Consider the following 23,252-nt stretch of genomic DNA (forward strand, 5'->3'; position numbering starts at 1 on the left):
ACACACACACACACACACACACATACACACACACACACACACACACATACACACCTATACACACACACACACACACACACACATACACACCTATACACACACACACACACACACACACACACACCTATACACACACACACACACACACACACCTATACACACACACACACACACACACACACACACACACACACACACACACACACCTATACACACACACACACACACACACACACACACACCTATACACACACACACACACACACACACACACACACACACACACACACACACACACCTATACACACACACACACACACACATACACACACACACACACACACACCTATACACACACACACACACACACACACACACACACACACCTATACACACACACACACACACACACACACACACACACATACACACACACACACACACACACACACATACACACCTATACACACACACACACACACACACACACACACCTATACACACACACACACACACCTATACACACACACACACACACACACACACACTCACACTCATACACACTCCAACACACACAAGGCCATCAGACTGTTACTACAGGTGTTATTGCTGAAATATGCTTATTATGGCTTTAACATAGCATTTTGCTTTAATACGGAGTTTCTATCAGTTTAATAATAGGAATTCTCACTATAGTATAGAGTTAGTATTACTTTATTATAGTCATATTGCTGGAGTAGTGGGGTGCTTTTAAATGAAACAGGGGTTCTGTAGTACAGTAAAAAAAAAAATCTGTGTGTGCATTGAGTTCTGCTGTACAGTAAAGACTGTATGCATACTGAGTTCTATAGTACAGTAAAGACTGTATGCATACTGAGTTCTATAGTATGGTAAAGATAGTATGCGAGCTGAGTTCTGCGGTCTTGTCTTCAGGACCAGGACCAGAAGGACAACAGGATGGCAAACGGCTCCTCGGAGATGAACGAGTTCGAGACGCTGACCGCCAAGTTTCACTTCGTGGACCTGGCCGGGTCCGAGCGGCTGAAGCGGACCGGGGCGACGGGGGACCGGGCCAAAGAGGGCATCTCCATCAACTGCGGCCTGGTGAGCGGGCGCCGGCCGGGCCCGAACCTCGCGCGAAACCGAGGGAGGGGTAATTAAGGAAACTGGGCTAGTAACCGGAAGGTTCCTGAATCCAGTCCCAGCTAATTGCTGCTCTTGGCTTTTAGCATGATGCTAAAGTTTTGAGGGGCCTCAGTTGGGAACCTGTGGGGTTTGAGGTCTCATTCATGCTCCAAAAAAGCAGGTGTGGTGCAGGACAGTTTACGGTGATCACTGGAACTGGCCCTCAGTGACCTCAGTCTGTCCTCCTGATATATCCACCCGCTTTCTCTGCAGTGGAAACTGTAAAACCACAGCGCCCTCTGGTGGATAAATTGGGGAATCTTTGAAAATAAAACGTGTAACTTGCATCCAGAAAATAAAACCACATTTATAAGATAAAACCACAAGTTATACAGAGAATCAAAGAAAAAGAAAGCTCTGCACATCAAAAGATACCTCAGACTCACTTCAAGCAATGTCTTTTAATTGAAGACTTACAATAGACCTTTCTGCACTGAGCCTTCTTGAGTGTAAGTTTTTGCGGAATAACTATGTTTATTCAGTGCTTCTGACTTATCGGTCTTTTGCCCCTCTCTTTGTGCCCCTCCCGCCGTTGGCGCTAAAGTTGGCGCTTGGCAACGTCATCAGCGCCCTGGGGGACCGGAGCAAGAGGGCGACGCACGTGCCGTACCGCGACTCCAAGCTCACGCGCCTCCTGCAGGACTCCCTGGGCGGGAACAGGTCTGCCCCCCCTAATGTGCCCTAGGGGGCTTTAATGTGTATGTTAGGTGTCCTTATGTGTGCCTGAACAGGCGCCCTAAAAATATGCCATGATGTTTTCTCTCCAACCCCCCCCCCCCCCCCCCCCCCCGCCCCCCGCCCCCCGCCCCAGCCAAACCATGATGATCGCGTGCATCAGCCCGTCGGACCGGGACTTCATGGAGACGCTGAACACGCTCAAGTACGCCAACCGCGCGCGCAACATAAAGAACCGCGTGGTGGTGAACCAGGACAAGGCCAGCCAGCAGATCAGCGCCCTGCGCACAGAGATCGCCCGGCTGCAGATGGAGCTGATGGAGTACAAGACGGTGAGAGGGCCGGGGGCGGGGACAGGGGGCTTGGCTGGAGGAGGGGACAGGACAGGGGGGCGGAGGAGGGGACAGGACAGGGGTGCGGAGGAAAGATGGGAGGAGGGGCGGGACTGGAGGAGGGGACAGGACAGGGGGGCGGAGGAGGGGACAGGACAGGGGGGCGGAGGAAAGATGGGAGGAGGGGCGGGACTGGAGGAGTAAAAAATTAAGAGGGAGAGAGAGGGGTACACTTCAAGAGAGTTACACTTTGAGAAAGAGGGGGAAGAGAAAGAGAGAGCATGGGGGGTTTTCTGTGAGAAAGAGAGAGAGTCCCTCCCTCTGTGTACTTGTATCATTGAGGTAGAGAAGCAGCCGCAGAAACGGGTGCTGAACTTGAGACTGATGTGAGATGTAAGCAGGGCGGCAGATCTCTCCCCTTTGGCAACCTCGTTGAGCCAAAATGGCGTCCGTGTGAAACCATGTTGCATTACATTACATTTTACTATCCAAAGCGACGTACAGTAAGTGCATACCGAAGGTCGCTGGAACAACTACAGAACACAGGTCCCATAAGGCACAGTTCTTATTGAGCGTGTGACCGTGTGACCCTCTTCCCCGCGCAGGGCAAGCGGATGGTGGGCGAGGACGGCATGGAGAGCATTAACGACATGTTCCAGGAGAACTCCATGCTGCAGACGGAGAACAACAACCTGCGCGTGCGCATCAAGGCCATGCAGGACACCATAGACGCTCAGAGGGCCCGGCTCACGCAGCTGATGAGCGACCAGGCCAACCAGGCGCTCGCTAGAGCAGGTGTGTGTGTGTGTGTGTGAGAGAGTGTGTGTGAGAGCCAGAGTGAGTGTGTGTGTGTGTGTGTGCAGTGTGTGTGTGAGTGTGTGAGTGTGTGAGTGTGTGTGTGTGTGTGTGTGTGCAGTGTGATGTCCCTGCTGAAATGTGAGCTCACTCTGTCTCACTCTGCAGGTGAGGGGAGTGAGGAGATTGGGACCATGATCCATAATTACATCAAGGAGATTGAAGAGCTCAGGTACTGCTGACCACTTCCTGTAACTCTTCTTATTGGGTGACTGTTTTGTGCAGCGGTGCTGATTGGCTGTCCTCTGCAGCACTGCTGATGAGCAGACCCTTCTCTGCTGTCGTGCTAATTGGCTGCTCTGTGAAGCAATGCTGATTGGCTGCTCTGTGATCCAGTGCTGATTGGCTGCTCTGTGAAGCGGTGCTGATTGGCTGACTGTTTTGGGTCCAGGGCGAAGCTGCTGGAGAGCGAGTCGATGAACGAGAACCTGCGGAAGAACCTGTCCCGCGCCTCCGCCCGCTCGCCCTTCTACGGGGGGCCCGGGGGCCCCGCCTTCCTGCCCGCTGAGAACGACACCTCTGACATCATCGAGATAGCCAAGAAGGACGTGGAGAAGCTCAGGAAGAAAGAGAGGAAGAAGAAAAAGAGGTAGGACGAAAAAGGAAACGTGTGCCGTCGCCATGTCAACGGAGCGCGCTCAGAGTCGGAGAGACGCGGCGTGCCCGCTGTTAATCTGCAGTGAGTCCCGGTTGTGCCGTTGCCACGGCGATGGAGGACGTCAGTTTGCCAGCGTCTGAGGTTATTTTGGAAGAGTGCGATTGTGGCAATTACTCTCGACTCATTACAGTTTTCCCTTTCAGCACTGTGTGTGTGAGTGTGTGAGTGTGTGTGTGTGTGTGTGTGTGTGTGTTTTCAAGATGGCTGCTGCTTGAGGTGTTTGTGTGTTCGATCAGGGGCAAAATATTCTGTACCAATTTTACACACTGAGAAGCTCTGTTACACACTGGGGTGTAATTTCTGGCACGGCACAGATATGGTTTGAGGTGCATTACTCTTGTAATGTAGATCATGTGCATTTGGTAGTGATACTTCATATTGTCTAGGACACATCAGGCACATTGACCATATGTTGACGTGCTTTTGCAACAAGCATAAACCACCAATAGCACATATATCAGTGCATTCCATGGGTCTATAGATCTCCTGGCCTCTGGTAGAGGCGGAGTTTCCCGTTGTGCTCTCGTCTCCCATTGCCTTGCTCTTCCTTGCTGTCTGACGTGACTCCGCCCCCTCCCCTCCCCTCCCCTCCCCTCCCCTCCCCCAAGGCTCCGGATGCTGGGCGACGTTCAGCAGGAGGAGAATGCAGGCCACAGGTTTGCTCAGTCTCTCTGCCTTCCCTCCCAGTCCGCAGGTAGCCTCAGCACCTGGAGTGAAGTGCTGCAGCAGTCTAACCCCTAACCCCTAACCCTTAACCCCTGACCCCTAACACCTCTATCCTATCCCCTAACCCCTAGCCCTTAACCCTTAAACCTTAACGCCCAACACCTGTATCCTAACTCCTATCATCCCCTGATCTCTTAACCCCTAACATATATGTCCTAACTGCTAACCCCAATCTTCTAACCTTTGACCCCTAACCCCTATCTCCTATCCCCTTTTATCATGAACCCTATCCCTGACTCCTAGGCTTTAATCGCTACCCACCATCCCATAACCCCAAACTCCTACCTACTGCTCATTTGCCTTAATTGTCGCCATCTTCTATCCAGCACCACCCCATCAGCGTGCAGCAGATACACTGGTCACTGTTGCATTGTGGGCCAGAAGTGCTTTCAGTGTGCTGTACTCTTTGTTTCCAACGCTGGGGCGTGAGATTCGCCTCTTTTCGTCCTGACTTTCTCCTTTCAGCAGTGCTGGCAGTGTAAAATGATCATTTCAAAATGACTCGAAATTACTCCTCCTCAAGCATCTGAAATTCAGTCATTCACTAACGTCTTGGAAAATATTGTTCTGTAATTGCGTTTTGTGATTTGGGATTAATTTCTCCAATGATTGTTCTGCTTAATCTATGCATTGTCCCGAGCTTTGGGTTATTGATTGTACATTACATATGAGGCTGTTTGTTCAGGCATATGCTTGTGTTACATGACACTAAGAAGAGTTATGATCCATAGGATTGTAATAATAATCATAATAATAATAATAATAATAAGTAAAAATTATTATTATCTTTGCAGTATGTTGAATTTCATTGTGTATTTGTATGTGACAGTTTATATGCCACAACTGATATTTATGCTGTTTTACATGGATAAAATAGGCAGAAGACAAATGCTGAAGTATTGAATGAGTAATATCAAATATTTATTTATTTATTTGGATCCTCATTAGCTGTTGCACATGCAACAGCTATTCTTCCTGGGGTCACACTGTGCTCCTTGTGTTTTATCAGTGTCATCAAAGAGGAGGTTCCTGATAACGAGCAACCAGCCAATGTGGAAGCAGAGATGGTACAGTTATGCAAATTAGTCTCATGATTTGACATCTGGTCTGAATGGTATTTTAGGACCTCTTTGTTCTTTGTTTACCATTATAATGTGTGTGTGTGTGTGGGGGGTGTGTGCGTGTATGTGTCTGTGTGTGTGTGTGTGTAGGTTTGCGTGTGCTTGTGTTTGTGCCTGTATGTATGTGTGTGTTCTTGTGTATTTTATACACATCTGCGTGTATGTCAGCAGGAGCGACAGGAAGGAAGCGATCACGAAGAAGGCGACGAGGAAGACGAAGACGAGGAAGAAGAGGACATGGAGATGGACGAGAGTTCGGACGAGGCGGACTCTGAGCTGGAGGAGAAAGGTAGGATGAGGCGGGCTGAGCTGTTAGCCTGTCCGTCCGTTTAATCCATTCCCAAACCCTGTTGAACTTGACGAGCCGCTCTGAGTAGCCCGGGGCTAACGGGCTAACGTCTCTCGCCCTGTCTGTTTGCAGAGGACTTCCAGGCCGACCTGGCCAACATCACCTGCGAGATCGCCATCAAGCAGAAGCTGATCGACGAGCTGGAGAACAGCCAGCGGCGGCTGCACACGCTCAAGCAGCAGTACGAGCAGAAGCTGATGATGCTGCAGAGCAAGATCCGCGACACGCAGCTGGAGAGGGACCGCGTGCTGCAGAACATGGGTGCGTGCGTGCGCTCTGTGACATCACACACGCGCATCTCTGACATCATACACGTGCGTCTCTGACATATCTGTGCCTCTCTGGCATCATATGCACGTGTCTGACATCACTCATGTGCCTCTCTTAGATCATACACATGCGTCTCTGACATCATGCGCATCTCTGACCTCACAGGCACGCTTCTAACATCATCTAAAACAGTGTGACATCATACGCACGTATCTCTCACATCAGTTTCTGACAACTTGCTCAATTGTCTCTGCCATCATCCCCCAGTGTCCCTGACTGAGAAGTTCAAAAATATTTCAAGCTACTCTTCATTCAAGTTCATTATTGAGTGCAAAGTAAAGTGGTCATCCAATTGGCGCTTTTTGATTTTGTCTATGCTGATGTAAGAGTCTAGAATTGCACGCAAACTGTCATGACTCGTGATGTCACTAGGCGGCATCGCAAATGTGACAAACGTCGCCGTGACGAACCCAATGTTCTCCCCCCCCCAGGCTCGGTGGAGACCTTCACCGAGGAGAAAGCCAAGAAGATCAAGTCGGACTACGAGAAGCGGCTGACCGTGATGAACAAGGAGATGCAGAAGCTGCAGTCTGCGCAGAAGGAGCACGCCCGGCTGCTGAAGAACCAGTCGCAGTACGAGCGGCAGCTCAGGAAGCTGCAGCAGGACGTGACCGAGATGAAGAAGACTAAGGTGGGAGGGGGTCAAAGGTCACCAGCCTGTCACCCATAGGGAAACAGAGCCCTGGACTCACATTTATCATTTGGAGCAATCCCAGAAAATCATCATGGTCATCTCAAAATTGTGACAATTTACATTCACAACTTAACTAGTTTACGTTTCTAAATATTTATAAGGGAGCGTGTATATATTTGCGAGGACATTTATGTATAATTTTAAGTGCATAATTATTTCTTGCCACAATCAAACCCATGCATTACATAGTGAACAGGAAAGTTACTGTCATGTTGTTAAATGGTGAATGGTAAAGAAAGTCCCACAGTGTTAAATGGTGAACAGTAAAGACAGTCCCACAGTGTTAAATGGTGAACAGTATAGACAGGACAGTCCCACAGTGTTAAATGGTGAACATTAAAGACAGGACAGGCCCACAGTATTAAACGGTGAATGGTAAAGACAGTTCCACAGTGTTAAATGGTGAATGGTAAAGACAGTTCCACAGTGTTAAATGGTGAATTGTAAAGACAGTTCCACAGTGTTAAATGGTGAATGGTAAAGGCCCCACAGTGTTAAATGGTGAACGGTAAAGACAGTTCCGCAGTGTTAAATGGTGAACGGTAAAGACAGTTCCACAGTGTTAAATGGTGAATGTCCCCTCAGGTCCGTCTGATGAAGCAGATGAAGGAAGATCAGGAGAAGAACCGGGTGAAGGAGCTGAAGCGGAGCCGTGAAATCGCTACGCTGAAGAAGGACCAGCGCAAGCAGGAGGTGGGCAGGGGGTACTGACCCGACCGGCCAAATACACACCACCCTGCTGGCCCTGGTGTGGTCAGGGTTAAATCAGGGTTTCGATCCCTGAATCCTCGCAATTTAGCCACCCAGTACTCTTATTATGCTTACCCTTAACTCCTTAAGAGTAAGTGTGATTGCTCCGATGTATGGGTAGATGTTCTCAGGAGTGCTGTAGCATGAAGTTGTGTTGTGGGTGTGATTTGTCTGAGAGCTCTTGTGAGTGAGTCCGGGTCCCAGTGAAACGGACGTCTCTGTGCTTTCCTGACCCACAGTTCCAACTGAAACAGCTGGAGGCCCAGAAGAGACAGCAGGAGCTCGTACTGCGCAGGAAAACTGAGGAGGTGAGATGAACTAAACCTTCAACTTCAGACTCGTCTTACACACTGGCGTCTTACAGGACTTCAGACTCACATACTGACATCTTACAGGACTTCAGACTCACACACTAACATCTTACAGGACTTCAGACTCACACACTGACATCTTACAGGACTTCAGACTCACACACTGACATCTTACAGGACTTCAGACTCACACACTGGCATCTTACAGGACTTCAGACTCACACACTGACATCTTACAGGACTTCAGACTCACACACTGACATCTTACAGGACTTCAGACTCACACACTGATATCTTACAGGACTTCAGACTCACACTGATATCTTACAGGATTTCAGACTCACACACTGATATCTTACAGGACTTCAGACTCACACACTTATATCTTACAGGACTTCAGTCTCAGACACTGGTGTCTCACCGCACTTCAGACTCACACACTTATATCTTACAGGACTTCAGATTCACACACTGATATCTTACAGGACTTCAGTGTCAGACACCTGGCGCCTTATGAGATTTCACCTGCGGTCGTCTGTCGTTCTCTCAGGTGACGGCCCTGCGGCGTCAGGTGAGGCCTCTCTCGGGGAAGCCTAGCCGCAAGGTGAGCTTACCCGAGCCTCTCCAGGACCCCTCCTCCCGGACCCCCGGGGGGCGGAGCCATGCTGCCGGTGCGATCGAAACCAGGTACACCTCCACTGCAGTCACTCACAACAGCACGGTTATTCACAATACAACAGCTACTCACAATACTAGTTACAATACTACAGTTACTCACAATACTACAGTTATTACATTGCAGTTACACTACTGTATGTGTGTGTGTGTGTGGGAACGCGTGTGTGCTAACAGGAAGAACCAGAGGAGCGCAGTGGGCGTGTACTCCACCAGGGGGGCGCGGACCAAGTGGCAGTTGCTGGAGCGACGCGTCAGTGACATCATCATGCAGAGGATGACCATCTCTAACATGGAGGCCGACATGGACCGCCTGCTCAAGGTGCAGTTAGCAATATTATATCCCTGTAGTCTGGGTGTTGTAGTCACATTCCCATTAGCGGTATTATACTCTTGTATTCTGGGTGTTGTAGTCATATTCCCATTAGCAGTACTATACTCTTGTAGTCTGGGTGTTGTAGTCATATTCCCATTAGCAGTATTACACTCTTGTATTCCGGGTGTAGCAGTCAGTAGACCTTTGTAAGATCGCTCTAAGCAGTATTCATTTCTAAGTTTGTTCCCTTTCTCCTGGCTCCGCCCCCAGCAAAGAGAGGAGCTGACCAAACGGAGGGAGAAAGTGTCCAAGAGGAGGGACAGGGTGGCCGGGGAGGGGCCCGACGCCGACAGGACCCGCCTGTCCCTGGGCGAGGAGCTGGAGGCTCTGACCGCCAACATCGACTACGTCAACGACAACATCGCCGAGTGCCAGGCCAACATCATGCAAATGGAGGAGGCCAAGGTATCACCAGCACGGAGGGTTTAAGGGTGGAATGTCTGTGTGTATGGAGTAGGAAACGTGTGCGTGTGGAATATGGAATGGGCGTTTGTGGAATGTGGAATGTGTACATATGGAGTATGGAATTGGTGTTTTTGTAATATGGAATGTGTGCATATGGGATATGGAATGTGGGCTTATGCAATGACCCTTATACGATGAACCCGCCTCGCAGGACGAAGGGGGCGTGGTGGACGTCGCCACGGTGATCAGCACCTGCACCCTGTCGGAGTCCCGCTTCCTGCTCGAGCACTTCCTGTCCATGGCCATCAGCAAGGTACGGCGGCGATATCCGTCGACCCCCGACACCGCACCGCATCCCAGCCAATGGAAATGCTCCATTTGCTGCAGCCGACGTCTCCGGTGACATCGGCAGTAACAGAGAGAAACTGGAGCCAGCTCTTTACCCCCCTCCCCCCCCCCATTCCCCCCCCCCCACCCCTCAGGGGCTGCAGGCAGCGCAGAAGGAGTCCCAGATCAAGGTAATGGAGGGCCGGCTGAAGCAGACGGAGATCAACAGCGCCACCCAGAACCAGCTGCTCTTCCACATGCTGAAGGAGAAGGCGGAGCTCAACCCCGAACTGGACGCCCTGCTGGGGAACGCCCTGCAAGGTACCGGGGCGGGGGCGGGGAGGGGATGGGGGGGGTTCTGGTCCAGGGTTCGGGGTCTCTACGCGTGGCCGGGCGGAAGCTTGCAGGGTTCTGACCCGTGGATATCGCCAGAAGGGTTATCTTTTAGTGCCGAGCCAAGACACAGAAACGCCCAACCTGCCATTCTCTTTTACACAGACTCGCGTTGTCTTCTTGCATTTGGATGATTTCTTTGAAAAACAAAAAAAAAGAGTTGGTGGTCTTTATTCTGTAGCGAGCTTCTTCGCAACGGGAGTGCGTCAGTCGCTTTCAAAGCCAGAGAACTCCCCCCAGCTCTCTTCTCATTCTTCTATTCATCTCGCCGGTCTGTTGATTCCAATTCAATCCGATTGCACGGGCGGCCAATTACACTTCTCAGTGTTTTCATTGCTTTATTCTTTTATAACAATTTATAAAAATTCGATGAATGTGTTTTGATTTTTTTTGTGTTGCTTTTTGTTTCCTTTGTCGCCTGAATTCAAACAGAACTAGGTAACGCACCCGCTGGTAAGTAAAAGAACGCAAGACAGGACTCTCCCGCTGCTGTAATGAGTGCATGAGCCCCCTCTAGTGGCAGCATACGAGCATGACACGGTGGAAGCAGAGAACATTTCCTAAGGCCCAGTAGCGCTCCAAGCTGACGACTCAAGACTCAATTTGTCCATTTGTCAGGACAAATTAGCATTTTTTTTGTCGTTTGGCACTTTACAGTGTTTTTTTGTGTTAATATAGTAAATGTACATTCCTGAAGGACACATTCAAAAAAGAATTGTTCGCTTTTTTTGTCAGCGGACCCACATAATTACCACAAACACTAGTTAGACATTGGCTTTCATTTTTTGCGAGCTGGAGTCTTTTGAAGAGAAACAAAATTAACCCGAAAAGGCATAACATTAGAAAAAGGCGTCGTCTAAAGACGGTTGAAAGACACGAGGTAGCATCATTAGCATGACAACGGTCCTCTGAAATTGTGATGTAATCTCCCGATATTATTAACGAGTCATTCGCGAGTCACTGACTTGGTTTGCTTTTGGCCTAAAGCCAGTAATGTCCTTCAGCCTTTTTTTGATTGTCTTCATAACGAGGAAGTCAGTTTAATGCGTATCGCTCGTCTCCTGACGGCGATGTCTTACCTCGTAGTTTATTCTGTGGCTTTTATCAGTGGCTCTGTGCGTTTGAAATCAAACAGTTGTTGTGATGACGGCGAGATCGGGACACCGTGAGTCATCTAATTGAGGCCGGGACGAGCTTCTTTTCCCCCCCCACCCGTTGCGATGAAAATGAACATTTCGTGCCGAGCGCACGAACGCGCCCGATCGCCGTCGAGCGAGGAAGGGATGGGCGTCGACCGGCGTCCCCGGTTCAAATCGCGGCTCGTCAATTACGCCGAGAGAATTCGCGAAATTTCGGCTGTTCTCTGCCTCCCCCCTGTCCGCAGCTCTCTAGTTAGCCGCCGGTCTCGGCGGACCGAGACGGAGACCGTAGCGCCGCCAGGAAGTGCATGTCATGTAACGGCACTAAACTTCCTGCTGTCTCTGCACTGACCCCCTCACCCCCTACAGCTACACATAAGAACCCAGTAACCCCCCCCCCCCCCCCCCAATCTCCTGAACGGCGCGGGAGATCTGTTCCTCTCTGCGCCTGAAAAGCGGCCTATCCGAGCTCGCCGCGCTATTGCCTCCGCCCACTTTTTCTGCCTGCCGATCCCTGCTCATCAGCGTAACCTGACCTTTGACCTCTGAGCTTCTCACTCGCTTGTAGCTCACTAGCATTCTTTGCCACAACCTGACCATAAAACAACATGACCATAGAGATGCCTCAGTTTCCTTTATTTAACTTTCACACGCAAGTCTGGCTCGTCTGTTACGGCCAGTATGTAATTTTGGGTTGGGTGTGAACTAGTGTATTTCTTAAAAATGAAATTACCCTAAATTACCCTGAACAGTGAGGCTTTGGAAAGACAAAGACATTCATTGCACTGAGACCGTGAAACCTGAAAAATCCAAGATATCTCGGTGTTACTGTAGCTGCGGATTTTGCCAACGTGTTTATTTTTTTGTGGTTTATTCAGAGGAAGGAGAGGAGAGCAGCAGTGATGAATCGGCCCAGAGTCCCTCCACTGAAGGAAGGTAAGTACCACACCTTCCTGTCTCTTCCTGGAGCATTGTGGGTAATCTCAGCCAAATCTGTGCCCAGCAGTCACAAATCACCGAGGGTGCTATTGGTGCAGTGCCTGATGGGAACCGGGGGAAAATGTGTCACCTGTCAATCTTATGTAGGCCCGCCTCTTTTGCTAATGAGATGCAGGGATTTAGGATGTCACCAGTGTCATCCATCCTCTGTTTCAGCTCGTTGGCCACTGACCTCATGAAACTATGTGGAGAGACCAAGCAGAGGAGTAAGGTAGAATATTTCGGCTGACCGCACACTGACCACACCCTGACCACAGACTGACTGCACACTGAACACACATTTACCTCACGCTGACCACAGACTGACTGCACACTGACCACAGACTGACCGCACACTGACCACAGACTGACCTCACACTGACCGCCCCTGCACCATTCAAATGTGCGACTACTGAATTACAACTGACCGAAAACTGACCGCACCTCAGGCTTTAAAAACGCAGAGCTTCCTGCAGTGGACTGCAAACTGTCGGTGAGTTCAGCTGAAAACTAAAACGCTCAGAAAATGCCATTGAGCCATTGCCGAAGGTTTCGTACAGAAGAGTGAAATGAGGTGATGTCTCTGGCCCCCCTGGTCCGTCCCGCTGCAGGCCCGGAGGAGGACCACCACGCAGATGGAGCTCCTGTACGCGAGCAGCGGCGACCCCGCCCTCGACGCGCCCGGCGGCGAGTTCCCCGCCCCTCTCCCGCCAGTGGCCGAGGCCCAGGAAGTGGGCGGGGACCCGAGGTCGGCGGGGGCGTCGCTCGGAGACCGGGACCCCGTGGCCCCTCCCTCGGGCGTTCCCTCCAAGCTGGTCAGGAGGTAGGGCCCCGTTACTCTCACTCCCCCCCAAAATGCGCACCCCCTTCCCCCTAATCCCAACTGTCCCAACGCGTGCCGGAAATGGCAGGGTGGGGGAAAAGGGGTTTCACTTCGACAGTTTCAGTCTCTTACGCTCCGTTTAACTAAAAAAAAAAAATAAATCTCTAATTGCGGTCTCTCTCCAAACCCTCACTTCGGTTGGATACAATGCACGTACTACCCGGAGCGTGAAAATCCGAATGTTCTGCCAGCTCGGGGTCAGTTTGAGCCTTTGTGTTAAAGGCAGGTGTGCCCGCGAGCGATTTTAGCACCTGTGGTCCAACGTGTTTCGGCGAATCCAAAATATCGGACCGAGAACAAAATGGCCGCCTGAACACTGTTCAGAGATACGAAGTAGGAGGCAGGTTGCTATGTCACACATCAGACCAGCATCATTTATTAACCCTTAAAAAGTAGGGATGCTCAGATCTGAGCCTCACGGCCAATAGTACCGCTGGGTTTCTCTTCTGCCTTGTAGTCCACAGTCCTGCGGTGTCACCGATTGGCCAGAGATTACACTCACCCGGTGCGCCAGGTGTAAATCAGTCCCTGATTAGAGGGGAGGAATGAGAACCAGCAGCACTACTGGGACCCAAGGGCCAGATTTGAGTCGCTCTGTCTTTAAAAGCATTAAAAACAACATTTGTACAGAGAAGTGTGTTGGTCATTTTGATTTAAACGGACCAAGTGAAGCCTTATGGCAAAATTCAATTTTTCTGAAAGAAAAAGGATTCATTCATGTACCACTTGGAAATTGATCATGCATTGATCATAAATATGAATTTATTATTCAAAGCACTTGGTTTGGAGGTTGATCGCCATTGGCTACTACCAACCTTATTTGAATAAGTGAGCGTGTTTTTCTGCCAGCTCCAGTCCCAGACCCCTGGCTGTGCCAGAGAGGAGGGCTCCTGAGACCTCCCCGCTCACCAGGAGGAAGGGGCAGGCGGTGGCTGACAAGGCCAGGGAGAAGGAGCTCAAACAGTAAGGGATGGCGCCACCATGTGGGCTGGAGGCTGCACTGCCAACACCAAAAATATTCATTTCCGATAGAGAAAAAGCAGGTTCTTTGAAGAATCTTTGCCTTGTTGGCTTAATTCAGCCTAGTGCTATATGGTCATTAAAATCTATAGAGGAAAGATAAAATCTCTGTTGTGTATTGGATGTGTCTGTTTATCATTATATTTTCAGTCTGTTAGTCCATTGATTTTATTATAGCTTTACAAGAAATATCAGTTACTTATTGTCAGTATACTGCATATATCTGACTATTTACTTTAGACTGAATCAAAGCAATTTCATTAAGACACTTTGGATAGAGAGATTTCTATTGGGGAGAATCATGTTGTTTGACTTCCAGTTTCATTTCCTGCTGTGTGAGTCTTTGACTAGCGCCCTCTAGTGTTTCCTGCTGCTGCGCGGAAAGGTGGTTCTGTCTCTTATCGCCGCGCTCGTGTCTTTCAGGGTGGACGAGAGCGAGTCTTCTGCACCAGAGGACCACAGGTAATTTCCCCTGTTCCTTCAGAGCCTCTCCACTTCCTGTTCCTGTTCTTTCTTCCTGGTCATTTATGTTCCTGTTCCAGGTCACGTCCCCCGGCAGTGTTCTCTTTGTAGTTTTTTTTTCTGATCTCTCAGCCAGCTATCTGACTCTCTGTAGAGATCACGACCCTGCAGTGTGTCTGTGGACATGACGAACTGTTTTAAGTGGCCGGTGTTCCTGCAGTATGAACAAAGGCCTCTGTACCACAAGCCCTTTGAAATAATCAGGACCAGAGGCCTATAAGCTGAAGAGAAATTACATTAGATTTGGCATTTAATGGACCATGGAGTGTCCTGTTCTTGCCATCTGTTTACGGCGTGTGATTCTGGTCTGGTCGTGCCCTGAGGTGGGCGGAGCCTATTGCCTGCACACTCATTGGTCCGACAGGGAAGGGACAGGGAGCTGCGTTTGGGTAACGGGTGCTTTGGTTGTTTTTATTCCCCGTCCCAGGGGCGTGATCAACCCGGCGTCGTCCGGGCGGAGCGGGCAGGGGGCGGGGCTACGGTGCGTGCACGTGGCCGAGGGGCACGCCAAAGGCGTGCTGTGTGTGGAGTCCACCGACGACCTGCTGTTCACCGGCTCCAAGGGTGAGAGCTGCTCTCTGCCACTCAACCGCCCAACACTCTGTATGATACTGCAGTTCACTACCATACACCACCATTCACTACCATTCACCAACGTTCACTACCATTCACCACCATTCACTACCATTCACCACCATACACTACCATTCACTACCATTCACCGGCGCTCAAAACCATTCACCACTATATGCTGTACCACCGTTTCCCCCATTTACTGTAATTCACAACCATTCACCCCCATATACTGTTTTACCATTCACCGCCATTCACTACTATTCACCATTATTCACAACTAATAACCTTCCACCGCTATATATTGCACCGCCCACCATCCTTTACCATTCACTGTCATTTGTAAACATTCACTCAATTTCATTTCCATTCACCGTTATTCACAAGCATTCACCACCAGTGCACCACTGTTCATCACCACCGTTTGTTAACATTCACCCTCATTCACTACCATTCACTGTCATTCCCTTATTTTTGCCCGTTCACCATCATTCCCTGCTCTGACCTTCCCTCACTGCCCTTTTGTTACCTTTGACCTCTCCCCAACCCCTTTTCTGTGAGGCGCATGTCAGGTGATGTAGTGTTTGACCTCTGACCCCCCCCCGCCCCTGCAGACCGCACCTGTAAGGTGTGGAACCTGGTGACGGGGCAGGAGATCATGTCGCTGGGAGGCCACCCCGGCAACGTGGTGTCGGTGCGCTACAGCTCCAGCCTCGTCTTCACCGTCTCCGCCGCCTACGTCAAAGTGTGGGACATCCGCGACTCGGCCAAATGCGTCCGCACCCTCACGTGAGTCCCCCCCCGGGGCCTCGTCCCCATCCCGCCTGCTGTCCCTGTGTCGTCACAGCTGTGTGTGTTTGTGTGTGTGGGTGTATAAGTGTGTGTGTGGCTGTGTTTAAGTGAGTGTGAGACTGTGTGTGTGTGTGTGTTTGTGTGTTTGTGTGTGTGTGGGTGTATAAGTGTGTGTGTGTGACTGTGTTTAAGTGAGTGTGAGACTGTGTGTGTGTGGGTAAGTGTGGGTGTGTGTGTGTGTGCGCACGTGGGAGCGTGTCTAAGTGTGTGTACACGTGTGTGCGTACTTGTGTTCACGCGCGTGTGTGTGTGTGTTCTGCAGCTCCTCCGGCCAGGTAACCCCGGGCGACGCCTGCGCGGCCAGCGCCGGCCGGACGGCCGCCGTCCCGGCGGGGGAGGCCCAGATCAGCCAGGCGGCCCTCAACCCCGCCGGGTCCTTCCTGTACGTCGCGGCGGGGAACGGCGTCCGCATGTGGGACCTGAGGAGGTAGGGCACTTCCTGGAGGCCGGACGTCAACCCAGAGCAGCCAATCGCAGCCGCGGCCCTGCCCGCTTGCTCTTGACGGACAGGCCGGGGTCACGCAGTCACCATGACTGCTGATCTAAGATCAGGTTTCCTGTGTCCACTTCCTAAGCTTACCGGTTATCAGCTACAAGGCAAAACTGTTCCCAGATCAGCATTGCTGAATGCACACAGGCCCTGAAGTCTCATATTGATTGTTATGTTATCTAATGCTCCACATATTCCAGGCCAGTCAATGATAATACAAATGCAAATTTTGTCATGTCAATAAAGCACTTTTAATTTGAATTTGACTCGACAGTATTGACCGGACAGTGTCGTGTGCAGGCTTATCTGACAGCTGGCAAAGGGCAGGGTCTGTCTCTCTGAAAGGTTGTGAGGCTGGGGATGTTTTGACTGTGCGTCCGAAGCAGTTTCTTCTTGCGGTGATTGGCAGGTTTGTGTCCACGGGGAAACTGACGGGACACCAGGGCGCCATTACGTGCCTGACCGTGGACCAGACGAGAATCGGGCAAGACCTGGTCCTTACCGGATCCAAGGACCGCTACATCAGAGTAAGGGGGCCTACGTGTGTGAACATAACAACATAGCATAGCGACGAGAACTGGCCAATCAGCCCAACAGTGCTCGCCATTTTCCTGAATAAATTAGTGCTCTCATTACCTACAGACTAGATAGTATCTAACGCCGTATCAGGCCTAGTCTTGAAAATACCCAGAGTTTCTGCCTCTACTACATGGCCTGGCTGGCTATTCCACACATTCACTACTCTCTGCCTGAAAAACTTCTTCCTAATGCCTGTTCAGAATTTCTGTGACCTTTTTGCTAATTTCCATTTATGTCTCCTCGTTCTGCTAACAGAACTCAACCTGAAGAATCTCTTGTACTTCACTTCAACTAAATGAACTACAAAGATTCTTCAGGTTGAGTTCTGAGAGTAGAACAAGGGGACATAAATGGAAATTGGCAAAAAGGTCACAAAAATTCCGTACAGACATTAGGAAGAACTTCTTCATGCAGAGAGTGGTCAGTGTTGGACACCCCTGGTGTAGGTAGACAGTGGATATGCCTGACCATAAAAAACAGTGCGCTGAGTGCGTGTGCTGTGGTTGCCGTTGGTGACCGCGTGCGGTCCGTACCCCCTGCAGATGTTCGAGGTGTCCGGCGGGGCGCAGGGCATCGTGGCCCCGGCCCACAGTTTGGAGCCGCCCCACGCAGACGGGGTGGAGTGCCTGCTGGCGCAGGGGGACGCCCTCTACAGCGGGGCCCGGGACGGGGGCATCCGGAAGTGGGACCTGTCCCGAAAACACCTGCGGGAGGTGAGAGAGGGGGCGGGGGGAAAAAGCGTCTCCTACCGCTGAAAGTGGTGATATTAAAGACCAGCGGGGAGGCGGGGTATGGAGCTGGAAGTGTTGAGTATAGATCAGAGGAACTCATATTGTTATACAATGGCTTTGTCAGGCCACAGTCAGTCTATTGTGTGCATTTCTGACCACCACACTGCAAGCAACATCTAGAAACATATAAAAAATATATAGTGTTTAGCATGTGATGAGTGGATGTGATGGGTTTCTCTGCTTTAGCATGTGGCGACTGCGCACAGCGACTGGGTGTCGGCGCTGGGCGTGGTGCCAGCCTCGCCCGCCCTGGTGAGTGGGTGCAGGGACGGGGTCCTCAGGCTGTGGCACACGGGTTCCCTGGGGCCCCTGGGAGAGCTGAGGGGCCACGAGGGGCCCATCAACGGCATCTCATCCAACAGCAGCCACGTCTACACTGCCTCAGAGTGAGTGCACACAAACACACACACACACACACACACACACACACATACACACACACACACACACTCTCACACACACACACACACACACACTCTCTCTCACACACACACACTCTCACACACACACTCATACACACACACTCTCACACACACACACACACACAAAACACACTCACACAAACACACACACACACTCTCACACACACACTCATACACACACACTCTCACACACACACACACACACACACACTCTCACACACATACACACACACACACACACACACACACTCTCACACACTCTCACACACTCATTCTCACACGCACGTTTTCCTCCTGTGCCCAACAGGGACCAGACGGTGAAGATCTGGCAGGCGCAGGGGGCGCTGGAGCCACCCCGCTAACCCGGCGGCGTCGTGCACTCTGATACGGGGGGGCGTCGGGTGTCCTGACCGGGCCCCGCTGGCCGAGACGCCTCCCCTCCGCTTCCTCCAGCGTAACCGTAGCGACCCGATCAGCGAGCTTTCCAAAAGCGCGAAGCGCAGGGGTCCTAATCCGGCAGCTCCTCGGCACAAAGCATCGGAAGCCTCCCTGGTGTGTCTAAAGTACACCGCCGGAGAGATCGCTGCCAAATAGGGTCCCTGCTAAGTATGGCTCTGTGAAATGTGATCCTGCTAAATGCGGTCCGGCTAAATATGCTCCTGCTGAATACCAGTGATCAGTGAACCCGTGTGCGTTGCCTGCGAGGGGGAATAGGATTCTGGAGCTGGTCTCTAGGCTTAAAGGTCAAAGGTCACACAGCAGTGCCTGCTGTCTCTGTAGTTAGGGAAGTCTTAAGGTGAAGTTGGTTTAAGCTTAAATCACTCACAGTTTAAGTGTTTAGGGTCTCCATTAATGTCTGTCTGAACCTGCAAAACAGCAGGACGGCCGAAGTATATATTCGTCGCTAGATGTCCCATCCTGTCTCGAAATGTCTCTCCTCTGTTTTAAAGCTAAGCTTCCATGTTCACATCTACTCAGAGAATTTCAGTACCCTTGCTCGCACATCCACGTCAGCGGTCTGAGTATTCTGCACGTACGCGGGTTTGTTATTTTCCACCGTCACTGTCATTGTCTTTTTTTTGTTTCGTTTGTTTGTTTTGTGTGATTCTGCGTGACTCGGACTTTGAACCAATGAATTTGCTGCTAAGTCTTCTGTACACTTTGTGTTCCCCCCCCCCCCCCCTCCGACCACTAAGATGGCGTTCGCCCAGGCGAAGGCCGCCGGGTACAGATTAAGTTTGACGTCCGGAGAGTTTCACGACCTGTTTCGTGTGCGGAGAGTTCACCCCGTGCCCCGTACTGTAACCGCACACGGTGAAGTTGGGCAAACCTCCTCGCGTGCGTGAAGTGTGTGTTTGGTGTCGCGCCGTTTGCGTATCATTTCAAAAAACTGTATATATGTGTTTGGGTTTTTTTTGTTTTTTTTCCTGTTCTTTTCTTCAGTTTTAGTTGTGGAAAAATGACGGTTGTTTTTGCCGCTCTCGTGTAAGATGTCACGTGAAATAAATGCCATCTGCGAAAAATAACGAGTCTCAAGAAACAATTATTTTTCAGAAAGCGGGTTGCGTTTTGAACACCGAAAACGCAAAGTTTTCTGTAGTACACGGAACGTCCTTGCTTACTTAGCTGAACAGGCTGAATTTAATTGATGCGGGTGCTATCCTGGTCGTTCTTTAAACTACAGAGAATACTTAATACAAAATAAAGGTTTGATTATATTCTCATGTGTCATCTCTGAAGACACTGTGTGAAATGAAACAAGGGTGTGAAAAAGGAGAAACGCAGAGCTCGCTTTAACAAAACATCTTAAAGGACAGAGTACATGACATTTTCATTTAAACAGAGCTCTTTGGTCTGGCAATGGTTAACGTGAGGGACCTAGAAGTCAGCTCTCAGTCCTTTAAACCGATGTAGCCATCCCTGCACCTCTAACGTTCATACAACTGCTGAGGCTTTGAGTTCGTAACATGTCTCTCTTAGCTCTGTCAAACCAAGAAAGGCTTGTCTACATCCAATAACGTTTAAAAATAGCACATTTAAGCTGCTTCATGTGGACACAGGCTGTCGAAAAGCAACATGCCTCTTTAGAAACTAGCGTTTCGAAGCTAATTACTCTTACTGTTGCGTCTGTTACACTGCTAATGCTGTTACCATGTTACTCTGTTACCATGTTACTCTGTTGCCATGTTACACTGTTGCCACTGTTATGCTCAGTGCTGCAGAGAGCTCTCCTTTGAAGGGTCTCCAACAACATTATTTAAAACGATGCAGACTGTGTTACGGTTCAGTAGTAGTGTGATGAACACGCTTCCTATACATGCAATGTATGGATGCAACCAGAAGATGGCATGCTTGCTCAAAGCAGCATAGGCGTGGTCATGAGTCTTGGAGAGTCAAAGTGTCTGTTTGTTTTTCAGGCTGTTTCAATAATCAAGAGGTCAATTTGAGTCACCGATTTAGTAAAAATTCTACACACCTTTTTCCAGAGCTAAAAGGAAGCTGATAGTAAGGAAACTACTAAACCTGCAGATACTGCAGCCCTCCAGGACTGGAGTAAAATATGAATGCACTGCAGCCCTCCAGGACTGGAATAAAATATGAATGCGCTTTGGCCCTTCAGGACTGGAGTTAAGCCTGCAGGCACTATGACCCTCCAGGACTGGAGTACAAGCTCTCAATTTCTGACATTCAACCTCCCACCTCTGTCAGAAGACTGCTGACTGAAGTACAGATCCTATAGACTCACCAGATTCCCAACTCTTGCATTCCTCAACATTTTTAAAATGAACGCTCAAGAATTGGGTTTTAGTGGACGTGCCAAGTAAACACAAAGCCAACGCCTCAATGCCAATCAGGTTTATTTCTTGGTATGTGTAAACGGAAAAATGACGTAACGACGCATTCTTTCATAAAACCCACACTAGGCGCTTTCTAGTTCCTGAACACACTAAATGAATCCGCCTTGAAGTGAGCTTTCTGACAAGCGAAGTAAAACTCCTTTTATCGTTTAGTAACTACTCTGATGCAGCAAGTCCAACGTTGATCCCAGAGGGCTGTTTTATATGTTTATGTTTCTTTGGGGCTACACTGACCGTGAAATTTATGGAAAAATTTAAAACCACCACACTGCTCTCTCTACACGATCACACGAGGACCGTGCAATCAATCACAGACTTTCAGCCAATCGGAGCGTCTCCGTAGAGACCGATCCGCCCCGATTGATTAGAATCGGGCAAATCGTTAAGGCGGGGCTTCCCAAACCTTTTCCCAGAGCGCGGGCTTCGCGCACGCCTTCCTCTCCTACTGATCTAGGATCAGTTCAGCCTCTTGGCTCGTGAGGGCTCAGACTGGGCTGCGGACGGGAGGAACCCGACCCCAGATCGCCGCTCTCGCGCCGAGGCGCTTCGTCGGCACGGGAACCCCGTCCGCCGATCGATCGATCGATTAATTAGCCCGACGCCCGGCGGAGCGTCCGTATGATTGCCCCTCCGCTCGATCACAGCCTCGTTATCTTCTTTTTTTCGGGTAGGGACCCAAGGGGCAGACACGGGGGAGTTGGGGGGGGGGGGGAAACAGGCAATTTGGCACAGAAAAGAACTCATTGTCCTGCGCACATCACAGCATTGTTTAACAACGGTTGGGTACGGCGGGGCAGGGCAGCACTATCACAAAAGAACAATTTCAGCTTAAAACGAGGAGAGAAATGCGCGCGTTTCGTAGAGGGGACGGATATTAGTCGCGGGGGTACATAGCATGTCATGGCAGACAAAGGACGCACGGGTTTGTGGTGTCACTCGGCACTTAATTGATCAATTAAAGCAGTTAATTGCACCGTTAACTCACCTCACCTGGGTTTGTGGGTCTGGGCTTGCTGGTGATTTTATAGTGAGAACAAAAGACCAGCTTTTTTTAAGAGTAAACGGCGGGGTCCTCTGCAGACCTTGCGGCTCTCCGGGACCGAGTTCGCGGACCCCGGCGGACCCCGGCGGACCCCCACGGCTCTCCAGGACAGGGACCCGCAGACGTCTGAACTTTTTGGTGAGAGGGTGAGTCGGTCGTTGGCAGAATTTTAAAGAGGAAAAGAGCAAGAGCTGAATCTTTTCAAACAGCTCTCTCTGCTCCTTTTCTCTATCCACCTGCATTTTAACCTTTAAGGTGTAAGATCAGAAACGTGTGATCGGAATGTTTTTCACTGAACATTCTAATGCCGATGTCACGATCACTACTGGTCATCGAAAGCAATGGAGTTCTAGAACACCGAATTAGAATGTTGCAAAAACAAAACAAAAAAAAAACATTCCAAAAAACCTAGTCTTCCAAGGGTTAAATAATTTCCTTCAGCCTCGTCTCCAATTTTCAGTCATTACCCTTCTGAGAGAAGATAATAGAGTCTCAGAACAGCCATCACTGGGGGATCAATATCAAACAAGAGTGCAATTTTCTAAAAATGTATTTATGTATTTAGTCCATTAAAGCAGGCAAAATACCTTTTGAATAAAAATCATTTTTAAAAAAAGCTTAATTCTTACACGGTGTACAAAGCACTTCGCGCCATAAAACTATAAATAAGATCAGGAAAAAATGGAATGCACGTTATGCGAATCGGATTAAACAGTAATACGGTTAAAATAATTACATGAGCTTGAAACAAGTTTAAACAGTGGGCCTGCAAACAGTATTTCAAAGATGACACACTCAGGGGCCCTGATCAGATCTGCCAGATTGGATCAGAAAATTAGACCCGCCCCCCTCCCCTGCCTGTGAACGCCTCCTCTCATTCTGTGGCCTACTGGTAGGCTAGTCAGGGTCATAATGGTAACTTTGTTTACCTTTTTGATAAG

General features: G+C 49.9%; 2 protein-coding genes across 7 annotated transcripts in view; both read left to right on the forward strand.

Annotated features, from left to right (window-relative positions):
- LOC118219118 (kinesin-like protein KIF21A) overlaps positions 1–19,937 on the forward strand; it is a 37,074-nt gene extending 17,137 nt beyond the window's left edge. Inside the window, exons 6-36 of one of the 6 annotated variants that reach the window (XM_035402032.1) lie at positions 938–1,104; positions 1,730–1,845; positions 1,997–2,192; positions 2,798–2,987; positions 3,156–3,219; positions 3,439–3,636; positions 4,314–4,361; positions 5,441–5,498; positions 5,721–5,841; positions 5,974–6,162; positions 6,663–6,862; positions 7,511–7,618; positions 7,915–7,983; positions 8,537–8,673; positions 8,839–8,983; positions 9,248–9,442; positions 9,654–9,755; positions 9,925–10,090; positions 10,595–10,615; positions 12,180–12,237; positions 12,457–12,511; positions 12,891–13,102; positions 14,012–14,125; positions 14,606–14,644; positions 15,132–15,268; positions 15,892–16,066; positions 16,392–16,556; positions 17,029–17,146; positions 17,741–17,911; positions 18,176–18,375; positions 18,719–19,937. In XM_035402032.1, the coding sequence (XP_035257923.1) occupies positions 938–1,104; positions 1,730–1,845; positions 1,997–2,192; positions 2,798–2,987; positions 3,156–3,219; positions 3,439–3,636; positions 4,314–4,361; positions 5,441–5,498; positions 5,721–5,841; positions 5,974–6,162; positions 6,663–6,862; positions 7,511–7,618; positions 7,915–7,983; positions 8,537–8,673; positions 8,839–8,983; positions 9,248–9,442; positions 9,654–9,755; positions 9,925–10,090; positions 10,595–10,615; positions 12,180–12,237; positions 12,457–12,511; positions 12,891–13,102; positions 14,012–14,125; positions 14,606–14,644; positions 15,132–15,268; positions 15,892–16,066; positions 16,392–16,556; positions 17,029–17,146; positions 17,741–17,911; positions 18,176–18,375; positions 18,719–18,773 (3,989 nt within the window). In that variant the 3' untranslated portion in view covers positions 18,774–19,937. Of the gene's footprint in view, positions 1–933; positions 1,105–1,729; positions 1,846–1,996; positions 2,193–2,797; positions 2,988–3,155; positions 3,220–3,438; positions 3,637–4,313; positions 4,362–5,440; positions 5,499–5,720; positions 5,842–5,973; positions 6,163–6,662; positions 6,863–7,510; positions 7,619–7,914; positions 7,984–8,536; positions 8,674–8,838; positions 8,984–9,247; positions 9,443–9,653; positions 9,756–9,924; positions 10,091–10,594; positions 10,616–12,179; positions 12,238–12,456; positions 12,512–12,890; positions 13,103–14,011; positions 14,126–14,605; positions 14,645–15,131; positions 15,269–15,891; positions 16,067–16,391; positions 16,557–17,028; positions 17,147–17,740; positions 17,912–18,175; positions 18,376–18,718 lie in introns of all 6 variants that reach the window. The other 5 variants (XM_035402029.1, XM_035402030.1, XM_035402033.1 and 2 more) reach the window with 5 other exon arrangements.
- Positions 19,938–22,384: 2,447 nt separating this feature from the next.
- Positions 22,385–23,252, forward strand: part of LOC118219016 (copine-8-like) — a 56,780-nt gene continuing 55,912 nt past the window's right edge. Inside the window, exon 1 of the mRNA XM_035401803.1 lies at positions 22,385–22,457. The gene's annotated coding sequence lies outside the window, so the exon portion shown is untranslated. The remainder of the gene's footprint in view (positions 22,458–23,252) is intronic.

The sequence above is a fragment of the Anguilla anguilla genome, chromosome 19 (genome assembly GCF_013347855.1).
Source record: "Anguilla anguilla isolate fAngAng1 chromosome 19, fAngAng1.pri, whole genome shotgun sequence".
Taxonomy (NCBI): domain Eukaryota; kingdom Metazoa; phylum Chordata; class Actinopteri; order Anguilliformes; family Anguillidae; genus Anguilla; species Anguilla anguilla.